The 26,154-nt window shown below is 36.2% G+C and overlaps 1 protein-coding gene across 1 annotated transcript in view; it reads right to left on the reverse strand.

Annotated features, from left to right (window-relative positions):
• Nucleotides 1-26,154, reverse strand: part of ft (cadherin-related tumor suppressor fat) — a 371,857-nt gene that overhangs the window by 26,682 nt on the left and 319,021 nt on the right. Inside the window, exons 2-5 of the mRNA XM_090383163.1 lie at nt 19,715-20,026; nt 16,152-16,385; nt 9,213-9,414; nt 5,693-6,790 (exon numbers count right to left, since the gene is read on the reverse strand). Coding sequence (XP_090239289.1) covers nt 5,693-6,790; nt 9,213-9,414; nt 16,152-16,385; nt 19,715-20,026 — 1,846 coding nt within the window. The remainder of the gene's footprint in view (nt 1-5,692; nt 6,791-9,212; nt 9,415-16,151; nt 16,386-19,714; nt 20,027-26,154) is intronic.

Genomic DNA, 26,154 nt, shown 5'->3' on the forward strand with positions numbered 1-26,154 from the left:
TTTCCACTTGCAGTCTACCAAACCCCATGTACTTTTTCTGACAGAATCTCAGTTATCGGTTGATTCAACTACTGCTCATCTCAGATGCCCAAATTATTTGTTGTATGATTCCTTTTGCCTCAAAGGTGGTGCTTGTGCATATGTCCCTTCTGATATTCCCTGTCAGAGACTTGGCAATTTGGAATCTCCTCTCTTCAATCTTCTCTGGCTTAAAATCTCACTACCTCATTGTGTCAAATTCATTTGTTGTCTCTACCATTCTCACAACTCCATTAATCACTTGGAGCTCTTTGACTTCCTCTCTTTGCAACTTGACTTTCTCCAGTCCAACTTTCCTAACAGTGAGGTAATTTTCCTTGGTGATTTTAATGTTCACAACTCCAGCTGGCTTCCGTTTTCTAGTCACATCGACCCAGTTGGTCGAGATGCTGAGGCTTTTGCAATTAATAATGACCTTGCACAGATTGTTCATTTACCTACAAGAATACCGAACAATCCTAATCATACAGCCAATAAGCTTGATCTGTTTCTCACAAACAACCCTTCTAAGTACACGATCAAAGTGAGAAGTCCTTTAGGCACTTTAGATCACAACTTGGTGATTGTCTCTTCTCCAATGGAGCCTTTATCTCATGGTTATTCCCAACCTCCTGTTGTTTGGCATTACAAGAATGCAAAATGGGATGACCTGCGAGATTTCTTTTCCTTGGTCGAATTACTATTTCAAAACTTCTGATGTCAAAACTTGCTCAGATCATGTCAGTGAAATTATTCTTGCAGGAATGGAATTCTTTATCCCAAACTCCACTTTAAAATCTCGTCCTTTATCTAAACCTTGGTTTTACAATAAATGTGCTAAGGTTGTTCAAGAGAAGAACGTTGCATATCGTAATTGGCTTGTTTCTAATTCTTTAGTTTCATTTTCTGCCTACACCAAAGCTCGCAACAATTGTAAACCAGTTATTAATCAGTCTAAACTAGAGTTTGAACAGGCTACAAGCAGAAAACTTGCTTCTTGCTCTAATGGTAGCTGAGCATTCTGGTCTCTTGCCAAAGCTATTGGCCGCAACTTGCCCATCTCTACTCCCACCTCTGTCCAAACCAGATGGTTCTGTTCTCATTTCAGCCAAGGATAAAGCTGACCTGCTAGCATCCCATTTTATTTCCAACTCCTGTATTAATGATCTTGGTAAAACACCTCCCACCATTCCCAACATGCTCCATTCAATGCCTCCTGTAGTCTTCCATCAAAAGGATGTCAGAATGATTTTGACAAATCTTGATGCTAAGAAAGCTCCAGGTTCCGATGGTATTTCTCCACTTGTTTTCAAAACCTGTGCTCCTGAACTTACTGCTATTCTTTGCCGCCGTTTTTCACTTTCTTATTCTAAAGGTGTTTTTCCTTCTGCTTGGAAATTTACTCATACCCAGCCAGTTCCTAAAAAGGGTGACAAATCCATCCCATCCAATTATCGTCCCATTGCAATTACTACTTCTACTCTTTCTAAACTAATGGAGAAATCAATTAACCGCCAACTCTTAAACTACCTAGAAACCTTCCATTTGATCAATGATTGCCAGTATGGATTCCATCAGTGTCGATCCGCTGGTGATATTCTGGCTTATGTTACCCATTTATGGACTAATTCAATGGAAAGGTTCAGTGAAATACAAGTAGTTGCTCTTGACATCTCAAAGGCTTTCGATCATGTTTGGCATAAAGGTCTTCTAAACAAGCTTCCATCATATGGTTTTCCAACTGTTTTTTGTAATTGGTTATCCAGTTTTCTCTCTGTTCGCTCACTGACGGTGATGGTAGATGGCTCTCTGTCGTCTAACTTCTCCACTAATGCTGGTGTCCCCCAAGGTTCAGTTCTTTCCCCCACTCTTTTCCTCTTGTATACTAATGACCTTCTTCCATTGACTGGAAATTCTATCCATAGTTTTGCCGATGATAGCACATTGCATTCCACTTTCCATTTTGAGAAACCCTGCCCTGCTCAATCAGCTTCAACTTCTCAAAAATCTGCTACCAATTCCTTAAATGCCAATCTTCAGGTAATTCTCCAGTGGGGCAAAGGCAACTTAGTTGATTTCAACCCTTCTAAAACTCAGTCATGTCTTATATCTCGCAAAAAGGATTCTTCTGCTCCTATGCTTATCTTTGGTGACACTCCGATTTCTAAGCAAAATGATATATCTCTTTTGGGGATTACCCTGACTTCTAATCTCTCTTGGCACAAGCACATTACAAATATTGCTTCCTCTGCATCTAAAAAACTTTGTTTTCTCTTTCACTCTCGGCATTACTTTTCTTCCAAACAGCTTCTCACTCTGTATAAATCGCAAATCTGCCCTACCATGGAATATTGTTCCCACATCTGCAGTGGTGCCCCCAAAACCTCTCTCAGGCTTCTTGATTCCATTCAGAAGAGGGCAGGTAGGTTAATAAATGATTCATCCCTAACAGTCTCTCCACTCGCTGTCTCATAGACGCACTGTTTCTGCTGCATGCCTCTTCTACAGATACTTCCATGGGCACTGTTCTTCTGAATTGGCTTCTATAATTCCCACTCTCTCTCTCTTTCAAAACAGTCTGAACATGTGCAGCTACCAGCCAACATCCATTTACTGTCCAACTTCAAACTCACAGAACCAACTTTTTATCTTCTTTTTGTTTATTCATTCAACTGCCGTTTCCTGGAACAACCTTCCTTTGTACGTATTTCCTGAAAATTACAGTCTACAGAATTTCAAGTCTAATGCCAACAAATATCTTCTTTCATCTTCTCAACCTCCAAACCAAGTATGGTACTAAGTATTATAGGTACTAATACCTCTCGTGTTTGGGGTTTACATAAAAAAAAAATTTTTTAAAAAATGGATGTCAGATGAACATGAGACTTGTGGCAAAGAAGAAAAATGCATGGGATGCATATAAATTATCAGGTGACACAAAAGACTATGGTAGATATAAATTAGTCTGTAAACAAGTCACAGGGGAGTTTAGGCAAGCAAAGGCAGATTATGAGAAATTTCTGGTGAAGGATGAAAAGAAAAACAGCAAAGATGTCTTTCTTTACTTATGTAAACACTAGAAGGAAGGGATTTGAATCAAATTGGTCCACTCGATATTGATGGTTTGACTATTGATGATCCTGCTCAGGTTGCTGACAAACTGAATGTGTATTTTTCATCTACATTCACATGTGAGGAATTCTTTAGAAAAGGGGATGCCGGAAGTTTATTAAACTTTAACAAGGAGCTAAATGATTTCATAATAACTGAGAGGAAAATGGAAGAGAAATTGTTGAACTTAAACATAAGAAAGGCACCTGGGTTGAATGGGATCTATCCAATTATATTAAGGGACACAGCAAAGGAAGTAAGCAAACCCTTAGCCATAATTATGAGATCATCCTTGGATTTAGGGGAGGTCCCAGCAGCCTGGAGATTATTATTATTATTATTATTACAAGGAAGTCTAAGGCTTTTGTTGCACTAGCCAAAAAAAAAAAAAAAAAAAAATCTGAGTTACCCTGAGAGAGAGAGAGAGAGAGAGAGAGAGAGAGAGAGAGAGAGAGAGAGTGTGTGTGTGTGTGTGTGTGTGTGTGTGTGTGTGTGTGTGTGTGTGTGTGTGTGTGTGTGTGTGTGTGTGTGTGTGTGTGTGTGTGTGTGTGTCAGAAATAGAAGAGAATCACATGAAGGAGAAGATTGATGATATCCAGCTCAGGACCCTGGGTGTGTCAAGCCCATTCTCACCAGATGAATCCCCAATTCACAAAGTGGGATCAAAGGGTGACATGAGTAATTATAGACCTGTTAGTTTAACTTCTATTTTAGAGAAAATAATGGAGTCACTAGTAAAAGAAGCAATGCAGGATCATCTTGACAAGGAGGCTAAAATTATACTTTAGACACAGCATTGGTTTGTTAAGGGGAAATCTTGTTTGACCAATTTGATTGGATACTATGATGTGGTCACAAAGGAACTGAATGCAAAAAATAACTTTGATAACACATACTTAGATTTCAGTATAGCTTTTGATACTGTTTCACACAAAAGACTGCTGTACAAATATGAGAAGTGTGGCATTAAGGGAAAGTTGCTGCTATCGATAAAGGGATAGGTGAGTGGAAGAAGACAGAGAGTGGTAATCAACAAACATTGCTCTTCATGAACTAATGTTATTAGTGGAGTACTCCAGGGTTTGGTGTTGGGCCCATTGTTGTTATTTGTATTTGTCAATAATATTGATGATGGAATATCAGGCTTAATTGTCCAAGTTTGCAAATGATACAAAGTTTGGCAGAGGTTTAATGGCAGTAATGACAGTATGCTACTGCAACAGGATCTAGAAAAGTTAGGCAGATAGGCTTTGAAATGGCAAATGAAGTCTAACATTGATAAATTCAAAGTACTGCATATGGGTAGCAGTAACCTCAGAGTAATGAACCAACTAGTGTGGTACTACAGTCAGGATGGTGGAAAATGAAAAATATCTGGGGGGGCTAATTGTGCAGTCAGATACACTGGTGTGTAAAACTTAAGGACCAGCACTATTTCTAAAGGTTACAACCACAAAATCTTTACTTAAGGTACTCTTTACTGATAAGAGTAGATTCAGTCTCAGCAGTGATTCTGGACATCAACTAATCTGGGGAGAGGTTGACACACGGTATCACCCCGCAAACATCACTGAAAGGGATCGATATGGCATTCGAGTTGTTCTCATCTGGGGAGGCATTATCTTGGATGGACATACACAACTCCAGATACTGGAAGGCAGTACTGTAACTGGTGCACACTACTGTACTGAGGTAATCCTTCCCCATGTGCATCTGTTCCGAGGTGCCATTGGCCCCGAGTTCATGTTTATGGATGATAACGCCACACCTCATCACACTGCAGCTGTTGGTATGCTTTTGGAAAGTGAGGACATTGTTCGCATAGGCTCATTCTATTTTCTATTATTATATCGTTTGTCACTAAGCTTTAATGTTCTGAATTATTCTTCTTTACTTCTCTGTATGAGGTTTATTAACTTTAGGAGCCATGGTGAGGGGTTTTTAATTGAAAATAAATGTTTAATCCATGATATCAGTACAGAATTCACTTTCAAAATGGCAAATTTAACAAATAAAGTAATCACGTGACTTGCCGTTTTCTTTTTTTCTGGCATTGGAAGACATCTGCGCTGTATGTAAACATCCAATCTCAATGCGCTGTTATTTCGACAGTGTACTGTATAATGGCCATGTAAAAATGCAATGTGAAAAACCTACTTTGCCATTACTAAAACAATGATACTGTTTTCTCCTTCTTTTTTTTTTTTTTTGATACTGGGATTGATTAAAAGTTAATGTTATTCAGTAATAGTGAAAAGGAGTAAATTATATATAAATAAATGTGAATATTAATGTACGGTTTAAGGTAACATGAATAAGTGGCCTGTAGTTAGTTTGAAAATTGTGCCTCCATGACTTTAATTAATTTCTTGATTTTAACACAGTATACAAATAAAATACTGGTTCATTAAAATACTGAAAATTTGTAAACATGTGTATTGCATTCAATAACTACCATACAGCAAGTTGCACCAAATGAATAACAGATTTCATTAAACAAATTCAATGAAATATAAATCATGCACAGTATAATATGATAAATACACTACGTGTATTTTCTTACCTGAATCCATCGCTACTACAGTAAGCACATATTCAGAATGCTCTTCCCTATCTAATGGTCTCTGAACTGTTAATTCTCCAGTTGAGGAATTTATGTGAAACAAAACTTTATCACCATCTTTGATAAAATAATGTAAGTAGTTATTTGCCATTTGATCTATGTCATAAGCAGTTAGTGTCATTAATGTTACTGGCAACGTCTCTGCATTTTCCATTACATGAACTACATAAGGTGAGTCAAGGAAGGTTGGAGGATTATCATTTACATCTGTTAATGCAATTGTAACTGTTGCAGTATCATATCTTATATCGTCACCACTGTCTTCTGCTTGAATTGTGAGAACATAACGGTTTTTCCTTTCATAATCTAAATTTTTGCTAACTCTGATTATACCTGTATCCTGACCAATTACGAAGTCATGGTTAGGATCCCCTGCAATAACAGAATACCTAACCTGACCGTTTACACCTTCATCATGATCAGATGCAGACACTTGTAAAATACTTAGTCCAATGCTTGCATTTTCTGACACAGTGGCACTGTACTGTTTAGGATCAAAATCTGGACTATTATCATTTTCATCCATAATGTTGATAGTAATGTAGGCTATTGATGACTGGGATGGATGACCTCGATCTTTTGCGATGATTGAAATTTCATAAAGTGACTTCATTTCCCTATCTAAAGGTGAGCTAATTCTCAAAAGCCCATCTATTGGCCCCAAAGAAAATTTATCTTCTTGATGATGTGATAAGTAATACTCAACATAACTATTTCGCCCCTCATCTTTATCAACCGCTTTAATTGCCATGATGACAGTATTTACTGGGACATTTTCCATCACAGATGAATCCATAGGTGTTACAAATTCTGGAGACATATCATTTACATCCTTTAGAATGATAGTCACTTGAACAGAAGTTGACAATCGCTTCTCTAATGGCCATGCCTGATCTATTGCACTTACAGTAAGGCTGTAAAATGACTGTGTTTCTCGATCTAGGGTATTTGTAGTGAATACTGTCCCACTTGCATCAATAGCAAACTGTTCATCTTTATTGCCATCAATGATGGTGTATACAATTCGCCCATTATCACCTAAAAAAAGAAGAAGAAATTGTTATAGTAAATGTGATCATTTAAAAATTTTTAAGAAATTATATTAAATTAAATAAATATCAACTACAATTTAATAAAAATACTATGCTATGTTAACAAGAACAGAAAATAAAACCAAACTAAATCCTTTTTTTAAATATTCTAGCATTTAGAAAAAAAAATATTCCACTGTGAAAAAAAGTGGATTTGTTGAGTGTACTTTAAAATTGGTTCCAAAAACTTGTTGCAATTAACAACTTAACTACTGAGAGTTTTACAGAGTAGCAGGAAGCTGTTATGAATTGGATATACTGTTATGTCTTTTCATTTGGCCCTGCATTTCTGGGACTTCCATGATTCACTCCTAAACTTGTGGTTATGTACTCACAGCAATTGTTTTTGGGTCTGTTTGCTACGGAAAACATCATATAGTGCCAAAAGCTTGTAGTCTATCAATGGCAAACCAATAGCATGCACAAGAAAATTTATAGGCATGTAAAAGTAAAAGTAAAGTGCAGCCATTATCAACCCACTGCAGGGTGGAAGCCTCCTCAACAATTCATGCTGAGGGAAATGGACCATAATCTGCCACGCTGGTCCAGTGCGGGTTGGCAGATCGACCGTATTCAGCAGTCAGGGGCTTGAACCCCGGTCTACTCAAAGAGCGTGTGCTACTGCACTCCCGCTCCTGCCCACTCGGCTACTATAGGCATGTGGTCATCTATAAATACCATATATTCTTGCATATAAGGCAAATGAGTATAAGTTGACTTTATTTTTTTTTGCCTTAAAAATTCATGCTTAATCATATATTCATGGTACAGGTCTAACCCCTCTTTTGCAACTCATTTTTTTCTGCTCTTTCTCTTAAAAGTTTAGGCTGTGGCATTTCATTATGCTGCACAGTAAACTGTAAAGAGATAAGCATATACAATATTCAGGTGCATTGAAAGCCAGTGTGGAAGTTCCTGGAGGAAAAGCCTTATCACTCCCACATTTTTTTCTATAAAGGTATGGCTGTGGTCCAGATCCTTATACGATTTCTGGGCGATGAGACAGCTAACCCACCTACCTGATTAACTATGAGGTGGGGGGGGTCAGCCCCCAGAAATACCCCTGACAGTACTCTTATGTAGAAGGTCACAAAATCAAAATATACAGATATAGGGTAATGGTATGACATCATTCTCATTTGTGTTCAATGTGTAAATAACTGAGCCATTCCTAGTGATTGTTTAGTACTACACTGCAAATAGTTTCTCTTTAAAAAAATGCTACAATAGGGAAGAATGTCTGCCATAAGAAATTAGCAATCTCAAAAATTTATTTTTGAGAACTCGAGAATAAAACAAATACAAAACTTCATACAAAACTAAAACAAAAAACAAATTCAAAACAAAACTTCATATGAATTCCAGAACTATTTTCATCTAATGAATAAGTGAACAATTTCTTGGATTTTCAGAGTTATATAAAAATATACAGGTAATAAATTGTATATATAGTAAACTCCCACTATAATACTCCTGCTTATATCACTATCAATTTTAATGCTCTTTTCTTCTAGTCCCATTGTCAATCCTATGAAATACCATGCATTTTCTAATGTCTAGAGCACGCACATTTAAAATGCTTGGGTGCAGGTTTGACTTGCATATTAACCATCCTTCATAAACAGTGCAATAAAAAAAGACACTGAAATATCAATGTTATCCACCAAAATATTGAAGAATATAAAAACAGCCACCAAAAAGGCAATTTTGCTAATAATGCTTTCCTGATTATAGTGCTCTTTGAGAGCTAGTCCCTTCAAAAGTGCCATAATGGGCATTTACTGTATACTGGAATTAATTTATACCTTTCTGACCCTAAGTGCATGCCTTTAATCCAAGTTTAGGATTTTATACTTAGCAAATAAAATAATAATAATTTTTATTTGAAGGCAAATTTATTTAGGGTTCATCAGCTATATCCAGTGGTAAAAGTCGTAAATGTAATTTCGCACAAAATGATGCAACTTTCAAGTACTGTTAGAAACTCATTAGTCGATAATCAATAATCACTAGAAAGAAACTCAATAATCACTATTTACTAATTTTAATTGCGCTTTTTTTTTTTTTGTTACTATGGCATGCAAAAATTGTTATTTTTGTTTCAGATGTTTTTGGTATGCAGGCCAGGAAAGGTTTGCATTGCTGTTCTAATACATTTTATTATTTTATGTTGTTTTATATTTATGTATACTAAGTTTTATTTGTACACAGCTTTATAATTTTACTGTTTGTATTTAGCTTTTAAAATATTCAGTGTTTATTATTTTTTCTACTGTATTAAAATTACTGCTTAACTGTTTAGTTGGTGTTAGAAAGAATTTTGTTTATGCAAATTCCAACTGCATATGCTATTTATAGAGATAACTAACCTGAGTCTTGATCTGTAGCTGTAACTCTTAAAATACTTGTTCCAATGGTAATATTTTCATATACTTCATCACTGTAACTCATAGGATCAAAGAGAGGTGCATTATCATTTATATCCAAGACATTAAAGTATACTGTGACAGTACTAGAAAGACTTGGTTGACCTGAATCTTGAGCTTGAATTACAAATATATAATGCTGCATCTGAAAAGAATGATAACAATAATAAATTAGAATAGTCTTAACTCATAAATTAAACTACTTTAACTACAATTACTCTTCCTTCATCCATCTGTGACATATTTATCATATATATATATATACACACTGCAATGAAGTATTTTTCTTTGGAAAGTACTGAGATATGTCTTCTTTAATTCAAATAAGTTGATATCAAAAATTGAACATCACATTCATAAACAGAGTAGACAAATTTTAATTTTACTGTTCAGAAATATCTTGACAAGCATTTCTGAATCCACAAGGAAGCATGTAAAATTAGTTCACCATCATTAGTATGAAACATAAAATTTTGTAACAGGGTTTGAGGGAATAAAATTGCACAAGTTAAATATTTGAATATTTGTCAGTTTTCCATATTTCTTAATTTTTTTTTTTTTCTAGTCAATAAAGTGCTTTCCTCTGTAACATTAAAATCTAACAACTGCTTAAGCAAGTCAACCTGAGTCAACGACACTGTATTCCAGTCTGTGCTGCCTGTTAATGAGGATTTTCTGCTTGATGATAAATCTTAGGGAAATTCTGCTTGATATATATCTTAGATTTTCAAGAACATATTGTATAAAGATGCTATTTCCATTTTCAGTGCTACATGTGGCGACAATATGAGTGTCAACAAATGATTTATAAGCATTTACCTTTTGTGTCATGAACAGAATTGGAACACATGGTTATTTAATTATTAATTAAATGTGTTTCATTACTCATTGCTTGAGTAATGAAACTTCAAAAACTTTGTTATTGAAGTTTCAGTGCAATGGCTACTAAGACCGTACCGCATCTAGCAATATAATTCATATTACCTGTATCGGCTCCTGTGGAAGCAGTCAGAAGCAGTTATATAATCCTATTCATTTCAGAAAAGAGAGAAATTCTGTAAGATTTGAGTTTTCACCTATCATATGGACAAGCAACAATTCGTGTAAGTTTGAGAGAGAGCTTAATGACAATGGAGAGACATTACTATACAAAGCACATTCCAGAAGTATATATTTTACTGTGAGTGCCATGTCACAGTGCACACATTGTGGGGGGTCATTAACTAAAAAAAGGAATGGATAGGACAGATGAGTATAGCTTATTCAGGTTCTGGCTAGGATAACTTCTTGTTTGTTTATAATGAAGCTGGAAGCCCACAACTGTGGTACAGGTTTAATTTGAAGGAGTTTATTATGTATTTGAGTTTGCCATTGAAGTGGCCATAGTCCTTTACATATACTTTATATATTTATTTTGTAATTGATGAATATGACTATAAAATTCATTGGGGCTGTGATGGATGGATGGATGTTTGGCAGCACCATCCACAATTTCATTTCCTGGTATTCAAGAATGGTCTGGGATCCAACCGAGGACAACCTCTCGCTGATGCCTTCTGAAGTGAATCAGCTCTGATCTGATGAGCATTAGTAAGGGATGAATAAGTGGGGAGGTGTTTTTCATGGCTAATAGAGCACTTTGATAGTCTGTGTATGTTATGCTTTTTTGATTAAGAGATGGAAAATATTTTCTAGAGCAAGTGTTATGGCATATAATTCAGTAGTGTAACTACTACATTCTGTGAGAAGTGATGTTTTCTTAATAAGAAACTTTATTTTCAATCTTATATTTTTGTATTATTTTTCCTAACTTCCAGAATTCCCAATCTTTGGAGTAAACTGGATGGTTGCCCCTCTGGATATGCAACCGGATATTTCTGCTTGTTTGTGTTCTTTTTCAGTCTTTCAACAGAGAGAAGTCATTGTCAGTTTCATGATTGTTATTGTATTGAGAACGCTTAGTCTCCAGATGTGGGAATTCATTAATATCCATTTCAACTCCTTTTGACCCTGACAGTTGGTCCCCCCCCCCCAAAAGCTACTGGTCCTGCCACAGGGAGGCAAGAGTAATTCCATGAATGGCCAAGCAGTGAGTTAGGTTAGTTGGGTTAGTTAAGTGAAAAATATAAAGGAAGGGCATGTCTTTTTTTTTCCTAACTTCATTTACTGCTTGTAAGGGAGAAGTCTTCTTAATTTGATGCAATTTAAATACACTAACTTTTAAACTAAAGAGAAGAAAAATTCCTTGTTATGAAGACTTTTGAAATTGCAAAATTGCTTGGCCACAGAATACTTGGCATCTGAGGCTCTTATTACTCGGTAATGCAATAAATACAGAAGCAATATAATACAGGATATTGAAATGTGCATAACCTCTGTCATGTCTGCGTTCAAATTGAACAGTACCTGATTTCATACTGATCTATGTCCAGAACTTTCAACACCAGGATGTAAACAAGAAAATGTCACCCTCTTTCTTTCATGAAAAGATAATGTAGTTTCAGTAATATTCATTTTTCAACCCCTGGAAATAGTTAATTCTTCCAGGCTTAACAAAAGTTTTAAACAACAGGTTTTACTTGTGGCAAGCCATGTTCATTACAAACCATCTTCCTCCCCCATATTCCTTCAGCACAGAGGTGCTATTTCATAGGTGCTTGTTGGAAGAAACTACTATCTGGTATTGTGGAATTGGATAGTATGAATAAATTTAAAGAATAATTAGAAAAAATTATTAGAGGGGTAGTTTTTTTTGTTTTGTTTTTTACCTGATGCTCTATTAGCTGCTTCCCTGCATCATTTGCCACTATTAATGCTAATAAGCACCTATCGTCTTCGAAATGTCTATTTGTACTTGACAACCAGTGGATGATTTGCATGAAATTTTATTTTTAGGATCTTTAGAAAGATATTGGTATTATTAAAAAAAACTTCCCACAACACCCACTCATCCCCTCTAATAACTTGTCAAGTTATCCTGTAAATTTATTCAAACTACCCACTTGCACAACAAGAAATGAAAGTTTGTTCCAACAATCATCCACTGGCTGAAGGCAAACTTCCATACATCTATCCTGCAATCATCCTTCTTCAGGTTAAATTTATGTCCCCTTGTGTATGTGTAAGCTCAGCAAGAGGAGGAACGCAAATCACTATTGGGATTGTTTGATCCATTCAAAGCCTTAAAAACCTCAATCAGATTTCTTATAGATGCTGCAATTTGCAGAACTTAAACTCTTCTTGGTAAGAGCGCCCTTTTGTTCTTCTCAATCTCACTACCCTTCTCTTGATCCATTCCAGCAGATCTGAATCCTTCCAAAAATGAGGCCCCAGACCTATATGCAGTACTTAAGCTGCAGCCTAACCAATGCCTTGTATGACAGGACAATCACCTCCTTATCCCTGCTAGCAAAATTCCTATATATCATTGACAAAACCTCATGAGTTGTCCTGGCAGCCTATCTGCACTGCTTAGAGCGATTCATATCTGACTGTACAATTACTCCCAGGTCTATTTCCACTACCTGGGTGTAGTACCACACAGTTGGTACATTAATCTAGAATTAGTGCTCATATGCAGTACCTTGCATTTGTCAATGTTAAATTCCAATTTCCACTTCTCAGCCTATCTACTTAATTTTTATAGATCTTTTTGCTGTAGCATAGCTTGATTACTGTCATTAACCACCCTTCCAACCTTTGTATCTGTATACGTCTGATACATCTTTCTATATTTGTCATTTCTGTTTCCAGGGTTCGCTGCTGGGCCCATTGCTGTTTTCTATATTTATCATTAATAAATAAAAAAACAACATGTCCAGTCCATGAAGAGCAGTGTCCATTAATAATCACTCTCTCTTCATCCACTCAATCATCCCTTTATTTATAGCAGTAACTTGCCATTAATGACACACTGCTCTAATTTGTACAGCAGTCTTGCATGCAACAGTATCAAAAGTATTTCTGAAATCTAAGTATACAATTTCAAAATTACTTTTTGCATCCATTTCCTCTGTTACTGCATCATGGTATCCAATCAAATTAGTCAGACAAGATTGCCCCTTAACAAATCCATGCTGTGACTGCAATATAACTTCATGCCTGTCTAGATGTTCCTGTATTACTTCTTTAATCAGTGACTCCATTATTTACCCTGGAACAGAAGTTAAACTAACATGTTTGTAATTACTAATGTCACCTTCAATTCTTCCTTTGTGAATTGGAATACATTTACACATCTCCAATCCATAAGACCCTCCACTGAATCCAAAGATACTCTCATAATTATTCCTAAGGGTTTGTTTACCTCCTCTGATGCCTCCCTTAATATAACTGGATAGATCCCATCCAGCCCAAGTGCCTTTTTTATATTTATTTTCAACAATTTTTCTTCCAATTTTCTCTCAGTTATCACAAAATCATTTAGCTTTCTATTAGAGTTTGATAAACTTCTGGGATTCCCTTCTCAAAAATGTAGAGGCAAAGCACATATGCAGTTTGTCATCAACTTGAGTGCAGGATCATCAACAGTTAAAACACTGATATGATTCATTCCCTTCCTTCTAGCATTTACATAAGTAAAGAAGTCTTTGTTGTTGTTTTTTTTTTTTTTTTGCATCCTTTGCCAAAGTCTTCTCGAAATCTGCCTTAACTTGCCTAACCTCCTTGTGTTTTGATTGCACACTAGTTTATATCAACCACAGCCTTCTGTATTACTTGATAATTTATATGCATCACGTGCATTTTTCTTCTCCACTACAAGTCTCATTAGTTCATTTGACATCCATTTAGGTCTGAACTTTGAACAGTATTTCTTAATTGGTGTGAAAATCCTAGTAGCTACTATAAATACTTTCCTGAATACTTCCCATTTATAATTTGCAGTTGGTCCCACTGCGTAGAATTTAAGAAATGTCTAAGATCACTATAGGAACCTGACGCCACTCCATGATTCTCCATTGTGACAATCCCGGACTCTTTAATTTGAACTTTACCTGTTCTCTTCTCCCTACCCTATGCTCTGTCATCCCTGCTGTCTTCCCTGTCTTTCACTTTCCTGTCTCTTCTCTGTTCTTTCCTTGGCCCTCCCCACTCTCGCTCCTGCAGGAGTGTGGCGGCCTGTCAGATGTCTTTTAACTCCCTGGTCCGGCTCCTCGTGCCAGCGGATGGATGCTGGGAGGCTCCTTCCTGGTGATCGCGCCTCCCAGTAACGAAGAGGCCAGTCAAACAACACAAACAACACACAACCCACACTGACTGGCTTTGCAATGTTAACAGAGGACTTAACGTGGATTTGTGGGGAACCACATAACAATAATACTATGTCCACTATGTTGTAACCTGTAAGAAAGCAAAAGCCCTTCTCTTTACTTTGATGGTAATTACATCAAATTATACCTTTAGTAATGACTACCCTTAACATCAAGTGAATTTTAAGATAGCTTATTCAGTTAATAACTAAATTCCTCTACATTAAAGTGACATTTGTCAGTCCTCTGCTCGGGAAGCTAGTTGCTGACAACAGCCAATATATGGTCTGATGATTGGTACTGGCAAAGTTCCTGAAATGTCACCTTAATGTATAGGAATTTAGTAATTAACTGAATAAGCTATCTTAAGATTCATGTGATATAAGAGTGGTCATTACTAAAAGCATAATTATATGGAACAACAAAACGTAATGTCCTTCCCCGACAATATAAGTAATTACATCTTTATATAAATGCCACATCAGTACCTTGTAGTCACTGCTACCTTGTGGGTCTTTTATGTGCAGATTCTTAATGCATGAAGAATCAGTGGTAATGATTAGATCAAGAGTATTACTTTCTCTTGTTGCCTCTCTAATGTGCTGCTGTAGAAAACAGTTGTCCAATAAATCTGTCATAATCATAAGCATTAATCATAAAAATATGTCATTTCATCCTAAATTTTATTAAAATTGGATAAATAAAAATCCGACAATTATCATTATTATATATATATTTTTTTTTTTGTAGGCTATTCAAATACCAATGTACTTTAAATACTGGATGGATCTTCATGAAATTTTATATTCAGTTCTTTTAGAAAGAGTTGTTGAGCCATTCCAAATTTTATTAAAATTGGTAAAATAGAGATCCAGCAATTATTATTTATTATTTTTTTTTTTTTTCATACATATCACATAGCTATAATACTATATATTCTAGCTGAAGCACTGGATATTATGTTTGTTGCCATGTGTGGTTGGATATATGAATGAGCACTGTGGCAAATGCACAGAAATTAAATGTTCTTGGTTTGTGCATAAAAGTTATTGCAGTCTGAGAAAGTCATGTTTTTGTTATCAGTTTACTAAATACATAAATCTATTTTCTTATTATATTAATCATAGCAGTAATATGCTATGATTATTATTGCTAAATATATTTAATATTTAGCAGTAATAATCCATTTAATTTATTAAATCAGAGACCTTGAAATGTGTTGCATTTCACATGCTGTGATTACAAAGTATTATCAAATGTGGTGTGAATATTACATTGAGAGGTATATCCATTGAAGTGAAAACAATTACTTTTACATATTATTAGTTAACCAATTAGTAAGTAATTTGTAACAAAAGAATTAGTTATTTATTTTTCACTTCTGCTAATTCTGTTTTTCTGAAAAGAAAAAATTAAAATGTATTTAAGAAATAAAAATTGAATGCCTAAAATGTAATACACTGCATGCATTAACTTACTTGTTCCTTTTAAATTAAAATTGGCATCCATTAGAAAATATACCACAGCTGTTATCATTCAGAACACTAATCTGACAATATTTTACTCTATTAAGAAAATGGAATTATAATTTCATATGCAAATATTCAAAAATAGTAATACTGAATACAATTACCTGCTCATAATCTAGATGAGATGTTAGTGTGAAGACACCAGTTTGTGGATTAAGGGAAAATACATCATTACCCCAGTCACTAAGAACAGTATAACTGATTTGCCCATTCACTCCTATATCTGCATCAGTAGCTGAAACTATACCAGCCTGAGCACCTCTCTGTGTTCCTTCAGCAATATCAAATGAGTATACTGGTTGATTAAAAACTGGAGAATTGTCATTAGAATCTATGAGCTGTAAAAAAATAGAACAATGTATTACCGGTAGTTAAAATTTTAAAATAAAATAAAATCAACTTTAATAAATGAGTTGATAAATTACTTTCACTAAAATTTCAATAAGAAATATTATTAATATAAATCCAATGCCTAATTTAAGATAGTGATGCTCCTCACACACATTTACCAGGTTTATAGGATCAAAGAATGACATGAGTAATTACAGACCTGTTAGCTTAACTTCTGTTTCAGGAAAAATAATGGAGTTACTGGTTAAAGAAATAAGGCAGGGCCCTTCTAGACAGGAGTGAAGTTATACTTCAGTCACAGAATGGGTTTGTCAAAGGGCAATCTGTCTAACCAATTTTATTGGATACTATGATATAGTAACAAAGGAACTGGATGCAAAAATAATTTTGATATCATGTACTTGGATTTCAGGAATGCTTTTGATACTGCTCAGTGGCATAACCAGGATTTTTTGTCAGCAGGTACATTCACAAAAAAAAAAAGGCTCCAATTCCCTAATTCTAAAAAGCACCAAAATACCAGATATTGGCATCAGGGGGTACAATGTACCTGCTGACCTTACCCTGGCTACGCCACAGATACTGCTGCACATAATAGACTGCTATACAAATTGGAGCAGTATGGCATTAAGGGCCAGCTACTGCTATGGATAAAGCAATGGTTCAGTAGAGAAGAAAAAGAGTTGTTATCAATGGACATTGCTCTTCATGGACCAATGTTATTAGTGGAGTCCTGCAGGGTTCAGTGCTGGGCCCACTGTTGTTTTCTGCATTTCTTAATGATATCAATGAAGGTATATCAAAATTGCTCTCTAAATTTGCAGATGATATAAAGGTTGGCAAGGTGGTTAATGGCAGTAATGATGACATGCTACCGCAACAAGATCAAGAAAAATCAGGCAGTTCTGTTGAGAAATGCGAATTGAGGTTTAACATTGATAAATGCAAATGGGTAGCAGTAATCCCAGAGAAATGTAACAAAAACTGTATGGTACTACACTCAGTGTAGTGGAAAATGAAAAGGACCGGGGGTATTTCTGAGCCAGATATGATGTTTTCTGAGTAGTGCAGATAGGATGTCAGGGCAGCACATGGGGTTTTTCAATGATATACAAGAATTTTGCTAGCAGAGATAAGGAGCTGATTATTCCATTGTAAAAGGCAATGGTCAGGCCACATCTGAGTACTGCATACAGGTCTGAAGGCCTCATTATAAGAAGGATGTAGAGCTGCTGGAGTGGGTACAGTTGTTGTTTGTTATTTGGTTTTTAGGAGCATTAGCAACTAAGGCCATATTGCTCTGAGGATGTGCGGTGGTCATTCCCTGACCTTTCCGCATCCTCCTTATTTGGTGGTCACGGGCTCGAACCCCAGTCTAATCAAGAAGCATGTTCTGCTCCTGCCCACCTGGCTACAGAAGCACCAGTGGGTACAGAGAAAGACAATGAAATTGGTGAGGGGAGCAAAGGGGTGCTCTTATCAAGAAAGGCTTCAGTTCTGCAAATTGCAGCATCTGGAGACTAGTCTTTTGTTGCTGCAACTGATGCTGCAAGGCAATCAAGTCTTTGAATGGATTGAGTAAACTCAGTGCTAATGGGATTCTTCCTCTTGCTCAGACTACACGCATGAGGGACATAAATTCGAATTGAGGAAGGATGATTGCAGAATAGATGTATAGAAGTTTTCTTTTAGTCAGCAGGTGGTTAATTTCCAGAACAAACTTTCATTAGATGTTGTGGAAGTGGATAGCTTGAATAATTCAAAGAAGAACTAGACAAACTGTTGGAAGAGATGGATAGGTGAAATGGGAAAGTTTTTTTTTTTCTTTGGCTGATGCTGTATAAGCTTGCTTTCTTGCAATATTTGCCACTACTAATACCAATTCTATAGTATATGTAATAATTCAGTAATATTTCTATAATAATTTTATCAAACCAATGGTGGTATGATTGTTAAAGAGCACTGAGGGAGCATTCAAGAATCTTGCAGAGAAAGGGCACAGAATATGTAGTTTCATTAATGTTGAAAATCTGCCTGCTTGCTACCAAACATATAAAAGGAAAGACAGTCCTCAGCTTGCAGAATTTATTTACGACTAAGGTCATATAGTGTCTGCTATATTAAATACTGCACTTTTGCTAATAATAATATGTATAGAACAAGACAGTGAATTTATGAAATAAATTAGCTGAAATCCTATATGAATAACTTAGTTTAAATCAGATTGATCAATAATAAATTAATTTAAAGCTCACATAAATAAATTAATTTCCAATCAATTTATTGAATAAAATATTAAATTATATTTATATTAATCATATAAAAACTAAAATTACTTTTTACAAGCTAACTGATTAATTGAATTTATGGCAAAAATAGCCTGGATAATTTAACATGCTTTTAAGTAGCAAAATACTGTACTGGTTGAAGTTTATGCAATTTAAATTAATTCATAAAATGACTGGAATATCAGTCATACACAAATATGGTCAGGTTTTCTATTTAATTATTAACCTTGCTTGTGAAATTTTTATATTTAAAAATTTTTCATGTAATTAAAAAATTACACAAACTTTTAGTATTTGTTTCAATTTTTAAGCTTTTGCCTTTGAAAAATGATGAAAGAAAAAAATTCATGTGATATCAGCTTTCAAAAGATAAAATCAAAAAAAAAAAAAAAACACACAAACAAACTACTGACTGTAAATCATACATTCTTCTTTTATTTCAGTCATCTGTTTCAGTAGTTCCTAAACTTTTATTATTTGAAGCATCCTTGGTGTTAAAAGCACCATATTCATGGCACCTCTAAAGAATGACTGCCACTAATCTAAGTGAAGTTTTTCTTAATCTTATACCATTCCTTTTAAGAAGCTTAAAATGCCCCCAATGCTCTTTAAATTTACATAAATATTTCAGTATTATCAACTTAGGCAAGAGTTTATGTAAAGTTAAAGAGAGAGATGTAAAGTTAATTGACTGTTACATTCAATCAGATCACTCAGTCTCGGATTCAGGCATAAGCCAAATAAGTCATGGCTGGGGTCTCACTATCGGGAGAGGCGATTCTCCATTTTCTTTTGTGAAGATAAATATGTATAATTACATATTTTGTGGTCTTTTCATATGCTATGGCTTAGGGCTTCATCATGTATATAAATCTAGCGCTGAGGTCACTGCATATTTACTTTATTAAAATATAGTAATTTTTATTACATATACTCCCACTTTAACAACTCCAAAACCACATGTGACTGTCACTAAAAGATTATGTAACTATCACCAATAATTAAGTATAATAATATCATAAACCAACCTCAACGATAACAACTGCTTCTGAAAACTGAACTCCATCATCAGCTCTAACAACAACTCTATGCATCACTTGAGTTTCCCTGTCTAAAGGCTGATTGAGGACAAGAGTTCCTGACCTTGGATCCAGCTGAAAGAATTTCTGTTCATTATCATCTGCTAAAAGATAGGAAATGGTACCATCCGTATCTAAATCTGTTGCTGAAACAATTACAATAGTATGTCCAGGAACTGCATTTTCTGACAAGCTTACTTCATAAACAGGACTGGAAAATACTGGTGGGCTGTCATTGGCATCCATTACCATCACAGTAACCTGTTAAAAATAAAACAATGGAATTTAATTAAAAGCTACATTTAATAGAATGTAAATCAAATAAATGTTAATATTATTGTTTTAGTACCAATTTCATTAAATTTTTTCATTTTAATACCCTATGATAAAATCTGGGTAAAAAAAATTATGTACAGTGCTGTTCTTGTACTCTCTCTCTCATTTACCCTATTTGACCATTCTAGCATATAAACAGAAAATTTGTTTTTAGGTCCAACATACCCAAGTGGTCAAGTGCAGGAGTGCAGCATATGCATTTCAGTTGAATGTAGTTCAAGCCCACATAACTGCTAAATCTTCACTATCAAAATGATTACTTGTAAACTCCTCTGACCTAGTGGACATGTCAGAGCATAAACAGAATATTTGATATGTACTCCTAAAGGTACAAGAAGCCTTTTAGAGGAATACAGGGAAATATTAAATGTAAATAAGTAAATATAAATATTGTATGTATAGGGTGTTTTAGCTCAAAATGTATTACAGGAATAAGAACCTTCAAAAATTTCAACTGATAGAAGCAATGCTGGATTTAGGTAGTCTAGTGACCTGGTGCACATATTTTCAGAAGTACTAAAAATAAGGTTATGAGGACCAGAGGTGGACTAGCCCGGGTGGCTAGGCAGCATTCGCTGCCAGAGCCAGTAATATTAATAGCATGTTACCACTGAAAAAAATATATATGGGGACAAAAATTGTTGGGAGCCACAAGGGCTGATTACAGATAGTTGGTCCAGACCCCTCCCACCAAGGGGACTGGACCAACAGTAATTACATTGGTACATGATTCCCTTGCAACCTTGGACCCTTAAAGCAAATCCCAGGGGCTCACATCTGGTGAGTATGGGCTTGGCACACCCAGGGTCCTCAGCTGGATATCATCATTCTTCTCCTCTTTCTTGGTCTCTCTCTCTCTCTCTCTCTCAGGGTAACACAGAAATTTTTTTTTGGCTGGTGCAGCATAAGCCCCGGGCTTCCTTGCACCATATGGCTAATAATAATAATAATAATAATAATAATAATAACTGCACACTGCACTCCAGTAAATATGGTCTTGGGTACAAGTGGGCATATGCCTACAACTATTTAATAAACAGCATGTGCAAGCTGGCTACAGCACACCAATAAAAGGTCCATTTCACACTAATTTTGTTTCTAAAATGTAGAGAGTGTACTTTCCCTAGAAATTGGTCATCCTTCAAACAAATGTGCTAAGTGGTACATTTTAAGTGCACCACTTAGCAAATTATTTGTTCGACAGATAAATAAAACCATAAAAATTAACAACAGTTACTTTTGGCAGTTTTTACTAGTGTATAGGTAGTAAATATTTTTTCTAAACAAGCTAAAAACAAAAAACAATTTTTTGTTCATGGCTTATGTACACTTGAAAATAGGAATGTCTGTTGGGTGAATTTGGGATAACCCAGGAGAACTCCTCATTCCATGTGCACCACACTGGGTTATAAAAAGGACAGTTATGCAGATAGAATGCCCTTGTCACAGATAGGTAAAGTATAAAAATATTAAACCTATAGTCATATTTAACAAATAAAAATATTGAGTAATATTTAACAAACAGATCACTGAACCTTGAAAATTTTAATAAATGGCTTGCACAAGCTAACTCTAGCACACCATTGGGCATGAGGATCTTCAAAGTGTATTAAGGAATATATGGTGGATCTGTTGCTTGGCACCTTGTGCAAAATCTCTCTCACACACACACACACACACACACACACACACACACACACACACACACACACACACACACACACACACACACACACCATTGGCAGTAATCTACAGCAGTAATCTACAAAAGCAGATTCATGCAGTGGCATAGCCACCATGTAGACAGGCAAGGCAAGTTCCTCCGGGTCCTTTATGGGCCCGGTGTCTTTGGCTGTCTCCTGTTTTTGCAATTTTTATTAATTAAGTAGGGGCCTGAACATGTTCTTTGCCTCCGGGCCAGAAAAAGGGTAACTACGCTACTGGATTCATGTGGTGAAAGAAAGAGTGACCTACCGTGAGGGAAAGAGAGAGAGAGAGAGAATGAATGGGAATGAGTGGAAGAGCAAATGTAATTGGCTGAAAGAATACAAAGTTAAAAATACTTTACATTACTTTATATATACTGTATTAACAAACATTTACTAACCACATAAACACTACCACTGCATTCTCCCCTGGCCAGCAAAAAAAAAAATTGTGGCTAGGCCTGCAACACAACTGAAGAATAACAGTAAGTTGAGGTGCCCAGAGAGGGCAGTGCAGAAAGTAAGAGTCAAATAAATGGGATGAGAGCTAGAAGAATGAATAAAAGTGTAAGCATGTGAGAAAAAGAACACAAACCATAAATGCTACAGTTAAGTACACTAACCCTAGTTTTAATTAGTATATAAATTTACACTACACATTATTGCATCCCCTCCTGGTGTTTGAGAAAAAGATGAATGAGTTGAGTGAAAAAAAAAAAAAAAAAATATATATATATATATATATATATATATATGTATATATATAACTTGGGAAAAAAAATATATAAAATAAGAAAAAAAAAAAAAAAGAATGCAAGTAGAGTGAGAATGCAGATTATGAATATGAATGAAGTAAATGTGTCTCTCTCCCACCCCTTTGGTCGGTTTAGTGAGAGAGGGGGGGGGGAGATTGAAGACTGGGGGCAAAACAGATAGAAGAATAGGGACGATAGAGTAGGCATCCCCAAAGAGGTCAGTGGAGACGAGCCCCACCAGGCAAAGTATGGGGGTAGGCAGGGAGGAGAGGAGACAGAGACCTGTCCTCCCTCCCTTGCCTGAGGATGAGGTTTTAAAGGGAACTGGGTTAGAGTACCCAGTTCAGATCGCCAATGACATTCTGCAGCTTTGCTGCAAACACGCCATTGGCGATCTGAACTGGGTACTCTAACCCAGTTCCCTTTAAAACCTCATCCTCAGGCAAGGGAGGGAGGACAGGTCTCTGTCTCCTCTCCTCCCTGCCTACCCCCATACTTTGCCTGGTGGGGCTCGTCTCCACTGACCTCTTTGGGGATGCCTACTCTATCGTCCCTATTCTTCTATCTGTTTTGCCCCCAGTCTTCAATCTCCCCCCCCCTCTCTCACTAAACCGACCGAGTACACCCCTTAACAATGCCACCAAATTTTAATCAATGTCTAAATTCTACTGGTTTTATGTAAATCTCTAAGTCAACTAACAGTATTATCTTTCATCTAGCATATAGCATCACACATCTAAATTTAATAACATCAAAATTTTTCCTGACCTATTAGGCCTTGAATACATCTCTTTAGTGTTCAACCCCAATCAGCGATTTCCTAACAGCAATCCCATTAAGCATTAATGTCAAACGTGCATTTTTTTTTTTTTTTTTAAAAGTCCTAGTTCCTGAAATCCCAGGAAACTAGGTGGCAGGACCTGCCAGAGCAATTTGTTGTGATACTGTATACACCTGGCTAGCCTCCACGTGGCAAGGTATGGGCAACGTCGGGCCCCACTAGGGGCCTGGCGGCCAATAAGCCGAACAAACAATGGGCACAACATATCACACTGCACAGACATGGCCCACACACTTTCAAGTCTCTGGCTTGACAGTGTACTGTCCTCGGTACAGCGAAACACATGCGAAGATGGGAGAAATCCCAGGTGCCATCTGACAAGAACATACCTTATACCTTACTGGATTCATGGCAGTAATCTACAAGAGCAGATTCTAGCTACTTCAATACCCTCCTCAGAGCCAGAATAAGGGGAAGGCCACAAGGTTTGGTGCAAGGATTTTTCAGAGGCCCTAACCTACCTTAATCTTGCTTGCTTACCTCTCATAGGAGTATATATGATATATTATATATGAAGCATAACAGTATTATTTAAAAATATACAGCATTTTTAATATTACTCATATATTTATTAAATGCTTTAGAATTTAATATTACTATATTAATACTGTTATACTACTGTATATAACATTATTGTATTATGTATAATGTGAATAAAGGTGTGTAAATTGCACACAGCATGAATAAATGCAAAATAAATATATGTCTATAAATAAACAATTTTTACATTAGGCTTGTTTTGTTTTATTCATTTTATACTTTATTAAACAATTACAGGCCTGGTGCTAGGGGTGTGCAAGTGAGGCACTTGCCACAGGCACCACCTAAAATAGGTGCTGCTAGATGCACTACTACATGTATATGCGTGTTAAGATATGATATGAATGCTGTGACAAGGTTTTGCCTCAGGTTTCTGAAAACAATTAGTTTTTGTTGTAAGGAAGTTCTAAAGAAATGTATCACCAAATTATACAATATAATATGATTAAAGAGGCCTGTGCGCTCTGGATTCATTATTATTACTAATAATGAATATCCACATAATGACTTATCCACAATCACAACACCTCGATGTGGTGATTGTGGATAAGTCCCGCCATTATCTGCACTGCGCCTGGTTGGAGTCGCTAAACATCAAATGTTCCAATACCTCAGTGAACAGGAATGGTGGTTGTCAAGTCCACCCTATCACCGAAGCAACGATCCTGTCCATTGACAAGCACTGGCCACGTCCACATACATCACAGCCACAGGCTTCAACATCAAACAATTAGCCACGCACTTCACGTACAAGATTGGCAGTACATGCCTCCATTCTAACTGTCATTTCATTTCAACTGAAGAAGGTTAACTAAGCAACCGAAAGCTTTGTATCTAATCCAATGTATGTATATTCCTATTATTAAACCTGTCACAATCTATATTTTTGTATCCGTTTTGCTCTGAGCAACTGTAATTTAGTAATAATATACAATGTAATAAATTAATTTGCATATGAAGACCCCTTATTTTGTATCAAAATCTTTCCTCCTAAATTTCACCTGGGCAAAATTTTGTATTACACAGTAGCACACTTATGCATAAGAACACTGCTGGGGGGCCCCCAAAAGTTGAAATATTTTTTTCAACTTTTGAGAATTTTATTAACATCACTAGAGTAATCAAAATGTCAGAATAATACTTTCGTAATTGTCCATGACTTCATGCAATAGCAGTAATTTAAAGTAGAATGTTATATATATATATATAAAAGAAAGAAAGTGAAGAAAAGAAAAAAAAAAAAATATATATATATATACACACACATATATACAGGGTGATTCACTATCAGTGCGACAAACTTGCAGGAGGTGGAGGGGACACAAAGACGAATTGGAAAATGCCTTCGTCATGCAGTAGAGGACGTTGAATGGGAGGTCGCGTGAACAGCGATCCCGCTGGAAGTCAGCATTTGCGAACCGTTTCTGTTGAAGAAACCAAGTAGCAAAAGTCCTCCGGAGTGGATAATCCGCAGGCTCCAATGATTGGACGCGTTGTAGATGGTATGAACTCATTTGGTTTGTTGATAGTATCGTCCATACAGTGGATTGGGAAATACCCAATCGTTGGCCTATCGCTCGAGCACTCGTACTCGGATTGTCTTCTGCAAGACGTAAGACATTCTCCTCATTGTCTGGTGTCCTTGTCGTTCGCTCTCAATTCATGGTACCTCTCGTGAAACAACCAGTCTCACGTAACCTTCTGTGCACACGTGCGAAAATCGTATGATGAGGAGCACGCCTGTGCGGGAAACGTTCCTGGTGCAAGCGCAGAGCAGCACGCCCATTACAGTCCGCAGCTCCATATGCGAGGTGCATGTCGGCCAGTTCAACGTTTGAATACTTGTCCATCCTACTGCCTCAGGAACCGGTTCGCAAATGCTGACTTCCAGCAGGATCGCGTTCAAGCGACCTCCCGTTCAACGTCCTCTACCACATGACGAAGACATTTCGGATCCTGCAATGCTATGTGATTCCGATTCGTCGTTGTGCTCCCTATACCTCCTGCAAGTTTGTCACACTGGTAGTGAATCGCCCTGTATATAAAGGTATACTATGGTTTGAGATTTGACAAAAATTAATATGTACATATAATTTTTCTGAAATAAAGAAAATGAAGCTTTTCCCTTGGTTTGCCTCCCTGGGAATAGTACTATGTGAATTCTGAAGCATCTTGGTGGTGAACTGCTATTTTTTATCAACAGGTTCACTC

This window comes from Mastigoproctus giganteus, chromosome 10, assembly GCF_048544385.1.
Source record: "Mastigoproctus giganteus isolate SK-2022 chromosome 10, ASM4854438v1, whole genome shotgun sequence".
Lineage (NCBI taxonomy): Eukaryota > Metazoa > Arthropoda > Arachnida > Uropygi > Thelyphonidae > Mastigoproctus > Mastigoproctus giganteus.